The sequence below is a fragment of the Melopsittacus undulatus genome, chromosome 4, assembly GCF_012275295.1.
Source record: "Melopsittacus undulatus isolate bMelUnd1 chromosome 4, bMelUnd1.mat.Z, whole genome shotgun sequence".
NCBI classification, from domain to species: Eukaryota; Metazoa; Chordata; class Aves; order Psittaciformes; family Psittaculidae; genus Melopsittacus; species Melopsittacus undulatus.
Window position 1 is genome coordinate 93,138,893 of NC_047530.1, and position 6,000 is coordinate 93,144,892.

Here is a 6,000-nt window from a genome sequence, read left to right on the forward strand (position 1 = left end):
TGCAAGTCAGTCTTCTGAGCAAGTCCTGGAATTTCAGTTTTACAGCTTGTTCTGAAACTAATACAAGAAAGGAAATCAATGTAATCTAATCACCTTGTTATATTTTTGCCGCTTTACAGAATCTAGTTTTCTGTTTATATCTTTGTTGTCGGCAGCTTGAGGTGAAAGTTGCTCAATAATTTTATCTATTTGCTTCAGAGATGTTGTACATGATCTGAAAAAAGAAGATTGTAGTGTACTGGTCAACTCTAGAAAGAAAAATAGCACATTCTCAACTCAGACAATTTAGAAATTCCAGGAAATTTAAGGTAAGATTTTAAAAAGTCTAAAGCTAAGTTTCTAGATAAGTATCTTGTACTTAAACAACACTGGAAATACTAAACAATTTAAAAGACTGTACATAATAAAATATTTTTGAACAAAATTTTGCTAATACTAGAATTCCAAAGGCAAGGAAACTAAACAAACCACTGCAGTATTTCGTGCTCAAAGTTACAAATCTGATGATGACAATAAGCAAGTGATAGTGGTTGCTTTTATTATTCAAGGTAAATAAAACACAAACAAAAAATCTAAATGGGAAACCCCATGTCTTCATTTTCTGAATCTGTTTATTCTTTTGATGCCATTATATAAGGAAGCCTATTTCTTTTACTTTTACAGTATCTCTTTTAAACAAAGAGCAGATTATGTAATACAGATTCAGGTGGACTAGTTCGAAGAATTAATAGTACATCAACATTAATCTTTCTTCACTCATGCACTACTTTTTTTCATTTCTGCATATACAACATGAAATTCAGGTTGAACCACATACTATAACCCGGTATCTGTTTCTGCTGTTAAATTCCACTGTCAGAAGCAACAGATTTGTTGATTCAAATAGCACAACATTTCATAAGGATACACAAATTAGCATCTCAAATCATTATGAAAAATGTCAAAGAAAAATCTTTACAAAACCTACAAAGTAGCCATTATTCCTCTCATATGTAAAGAAAAGCACCATATAAATCTCCTCAATTGTCAGTGAGGAAATCATTGGGCCACATTTCTCTCCAGCTCTATCTGGATTCTACCACTTTTGTCTACCAGCTCCCCAGCTATCACTGCCATCTTCACTCCTCCATTCTCTTTCAGTAATTTTGAACCATCCCACCTCCTTTCTCAGTCTTCTGGTTTGTTGCTGTGAAGTATACCATCATTTTGCATACCTCCTACCTTTTGGCTGTTGCTTCCTTGGCCCTAAGGTGTCTTGACACATACCACTACTGTCCTCTTCCACAGGCCTTTATTTAACAGAACTGTGCGATCTAAACAGAATTTAACTTCAACTATTTTATATTCTACTCCTTCTGCTTAAATTTGTATGCATTTCAGTCATGCAGCTTCTATTGTGAACTTCGTGCCAACTACTCAACATCTCTTCCTGCCTGATTTTACCTCTAGTCATGCATTCAACATGTTACAGGACTTTAAGCAACTCCATCATGCTCTACTCATACGTCTTTACTTCTGTTAGTCCCTTTGCTCCACAAGCCAGCTATATCTCTGCTAATTTTCTCCAAAATCAACTTTCAGACATGCACATCACATCTTACGAGATGAGGTTCTACAGGTTTGTGTAAAACTTTTGCATTCCCTTGTGTAAATCTCATTTTACAAATTCAAGTGGAAGACAAAAATAGAGGGGTAAGAAAAATCATAGAAAGTCTTCTAAAGAAAAACAGGAAAATACCAACTAACTGATATACCATGTACCACTCTTTTAACAACCACATATTCTAACTGCAGTGGTTACACTGTTCCATTCTTCTCAGCATCCATCTTATTCATTATAACATCTGAAATTAGGTTCCAATTTTTCAAACTCTATTTCACATCTGCAGTTCCAAACTGGAAAATTAACAAAGAGCATAAAATTAAGCTTATGCATAAAAAGACCTATGCAAGAGTTCACATAATTAATGGAGGCCTACAGCACTCTTGAGCACAAAAACTCAAAATTAATGTAATAGAGTGACAGATGCACTTGTAAAATTATTTACCTCAGTAGTTCACATGGTAACTCTACAATGAGACTAGAAACAGAAGGGAAATCTAAGATCTGAACTCAAAAGATTAGTTGCTCCTGTCCCACAAAGTCTTTTACTACCATGTTAATTTGGCATTTGATTATTTTAAGATGTCATTAAGTACTTCGTACAAGCACTTGAGATAAGGTTGTTTTGGTTGTACCATATTCATGATATGGAGTCACTCAAGTTACAGAAAGCACATAACCAGAAGCAGACAACCCTATGAAGCATACAGAATTGAAGAAGTGTCACTTTTTCTGACTAGAACTTTCCATGATAGAATATAACGTTCTCCTCCACTGCCTAGAAAAAAGGACACACTCCTTGATAAGACAGGAGACAAAGCAGAAAAGGAGATGCGCTGTCCTCTACTACTTTAATGCATGACTAAATTATTCAAATAAGACCAAAGAAGCATTTCTCTGATGCAAAAAATATTTTTCACCTTTTTTAAAAGGTGGGTCACTCAGAACACGTGATCTAGTGTTTTCAAGACATCTTTCCATCTTCCAGCTCTTAAAGACACCAAGCTTTATCGGAGAGTCAGGAACAGAACAGTAAGAAAGAACACTACTTACCTTAAGTCATCTAGCACTGACCGATACTCTTTCTCTGCATCACCTATTTTTGTTGCTTTATTAGCTTCATTAATTGCACTATCTACTTGCTGAAGAACTCCTTGCTCCAATACATCCTGGTCATAGACATCAACTCCTAAACCTTTGAGCTCAGCAGCCTGTGCACTATATGAGACAGACTGAATCTGCTGCCTGTTGATCTGTAAAATGGGCTGTCCTCTTCTGGACACCTCCAAAGGAGCAGCCATGGAAGTAGACGGCTGGCTGGAAGAGCTGGGAACTCCAACACTATTATCCAGGTCACTGTCACAAATGCCATTTTCTTGTTCAATTCCTGATTCCTCATCATTATGCAGGCAATTATTGCTTGAAATGGTAACAGAGTCTTGTTCTTGGACACTGTCAGGCAGGTTGCTGTTGTCTTTTGGCATTCTCTGTGCAAAGGCAACAAAGAAGAGCCAAATAATCATAAGGATGTTCACATACACAACACTCCTCATGAAGACCATGTCCATATAAAAGTAAACAAAACAATGAGCACATTCCTTGAGAAATTCTTGTTTCAGAACACCTAGTAGTCTACTCCTCCCTGAGTCCTCCCCCCAAAGGCTCCCTCACACCGATTTCCACAAAGGGAAAATATGGCCAAACCTTCTTGAAGGCAACTACATGTAGTACTACTAGAAGACACTGATATCAAGACAAATAAAACAACCTGTAAAAATTCCTTGCCAAAGACTGAACTCAATCTTGTGTTTAAACAGTCATGCTCCAGAATATTGTGACATAACTAAAACATGAGCAACTTCACATACCTAAATTAAAAAAAAAAAAATACAAGTGTTCAAAACAGGATAAGACTTGCCAGTTAAAGCACCAATGAGCACAGCTGGCTGTAGGCTTTAGTCTGACAACTCGGCTCTGAAGCAGAACATAAAGCTTCAAACTTAAACAGGGGAAGTTTAGGCTAGATATAAGAAAGATACTCCTTACTGTAAGGGTGGTGAGGCACTACAACAGGCTGCACAGACAAGTTGTGAATGCTCCATCTCTGGTAGTGTTCAAGGCCAAGCTGAACAGAGCCTTGGGCGACATGGTCTAGTGTGCCCATGGCAACGGGGTGGGAACTGGATGATCTTTATGTCCTTTCCAATCTTAACTAGTCTATGATTCTATGATAAAACATCTTAGTTATTAGGAAGTTAACACCAGACTAACTTACTGACGCAAGCCTAGAGCTGGTCTGGTTTGGAGCCTTCAGCGTGAGGCTGTCCTCTGAAAAGATGTATTTTTATCAACTTCGGGAGAAACAAGCGTTATTAACTTGCAGGAAGACAGCAGTGAAGCAGGTGGGCTTCCTCAGCAGCTGCTCCCTGCATGGCTTGCCCGTGGATCCCAACCCCAGTTCATGGTTTCCTAACGCTAGCTCCGAACACACACGCCACACACTTGGCTCCGTATTCAGGCAGTGGGTATCATAGCAACTCCGCGCACCGGTCCACCGATGACGGCCCCGGGCCCCATACATCCCCGACCGCACCAGCTCGGCCGCTTCACCACAGGCAAGGCAGGGCCCAGGACAGGCAAGAAGACGGCGAGGTGGGGTGGGGCGGGACGGGACGGGGAGAAGTGGCCGCTGCTGGGGACTGCACGGCCGATCCCGGGACTCACCTCACCGCTCGGCACCCGGACCCCCAAGAACCACTGCGCCTGCGCTCTGCACTCACTGATCACGCACGCCGAGCGCGTATGCGTCATTTCCTCAACATCCGTGGCCTTCGTGGTAGCGCATGCGTGGCGCGGCAGGTGCCGGGAGGTGCTGTGTGGCGGGTCGGGCAGTGATGGTTCACCCAGCCCTGCAGAGGGGTGCCGCTGTGGAGAGGATAACCCCGCTCCCGTGTCTCCTGCTGTAGGCTCGTCAGACTGTACAGGCGTTAACGCGTCTGTGCGTGGCAGTGCATGAGCCCGCTGCGGCTGCCTGCCTGCCGTGGTGGTACATGGGTCACCTCTGGCCGGCCGCCCTGTGTGGGGTTGGTGGTTGTGGAGAAGCACCTGTAGGTCACAACCACGGGGGAGCCACTGTCAGGGACCGCTTCGGCAGTTCTGTGTTCTTCTTTGACATGCCTTAATATAGTGTGGTTTTACTTTAAAAGGCTTAGGGGAGGGTGAGCTGGTGGTTGCAAAATAGGCGTGGGGATCAGAAAACATGAGTTGAGTAAATAATATGATTGCACCAAGGCACAAAGAGGGAAGGATGCTATGTAGTTTGGGATTTGCCAGCAGGATTACTTGCAGGCCTAGTAATTGATAGTAAGAAGAGCAGTCTTGTAAGAATTGCTGATCTCCTGCCTGCTGGGCTCGGTATCAGCAGTTTGTTATGTTTTTTTTGCATTCCTCTCTATTTTCCTCATAATTCTCTGATAGTGACAAAAGCAGAAAACTAGATTTTTCTCCAGGAGTCCTTTCACTTCTCTGCTTTCTTTTCCCATCCTTCTGTCTCCCCATTCCAGTGGCATGAGCCTCTTGGACATAGCTCCTCCTCCTTTGAGCAGCAGAACTGAATTTATTTGCTGACTGCCCTGGGCCAACTGTGAAAGTATAAATATGTAGCAGACTACATTTGGAAATGTTTCGCTAATTAAAGGCTGGGGCAGATAGTTTTTAATTCTTGGCTTCAGGGGACAATTTGTGATTCAGTTTGACCACAAAGCTGCTTTTTTCCGTTGCCTTTCAGTTGTCCTTTTCTGTGTGTTCTTAATGCCGTCTTTCTGTGGTGAATATCTTGAAATAAGATGCAGATTTAAAAAAAAAATATAATTTTCTAAGTTGTTCAGGAGTGAAGTCAAGGCATATGTGACACACTTAATTTCAACAAAATGCTACAGACTGTGAGAGAACGCAAGCTTGTCCAGTAATGATGATACATTTGTAGTGCCGCTTTGATCAAGAGAAATACCAGATCCAACTGATCAAGTCACCCTGAATATAGAGGATTGTGGGTCTGGCTATGTAGAAATGTCACAGTTGTTTAACAGAGGAATAGCAGAGGTGGGGTTTATGTATGACTAGGTGCAATGTTTTAATCATGAAAGTTTAAGGATGTAGGTTAGGGTGTATAGGGAGAGAAAAGTAGTTTAGATTTTGGGCTTTGTCTTCTTTATACCTTGTTTTTAGATACTTGTGCACATGGATGAGATCCTTCCTCCTTCTTGTTTAGGTTATTCAGTCCCAGCCTTTCCTCACAGGGGAGATGGTCCAGTCCCTACTTGTATTAGTAGCCCTTTGCTGGACTTTCTCTAGTAGCCCCATCTCTTTTCCTGGGCAAGTCCTAGTCTTTGTAGACA

General features: G+C 41.6%; 1 protein-coding gene across 2 annotated transcripts in view; it reads right to left on the reverse strand.

The window, feature by feature from the left end:
* The window catches only part of ERCC6 (ERCC excision repair 6, chromatin remodeling factor), a 45,004-nt gene extending 40,627 nt beyond the window's left edge, over positions 1-4,377 (reverse strand). The window contains exons 1-3 of one of the 2 annotated variants that reach the window (XM_031053387.2): positions 4,328-4,377; positions 2,657-3,090; positions 94-214 (exon numbers count right to left, since the gene is read on the reverse strand). In XM_031053387.2, the coding sequence (XP_030909247.2) occupies positions 94-214; positions 2,657-3,087 (552 nt within the window). In that variant the 5' untranslated portion in view covers positions 3,088-3,090; positions 4,328-4,377. Of the gene's footprint in view, positions 1-93; positions 215-2,656; positions 3,157-4,327 lie in introns of those variants that run through there. The other variant, XM_005153915.4, reaches the window with a different exon arrangement.
* Between the last annotated feature and the right edge of the window lie 1,623 nt (positions 4,378-6,000).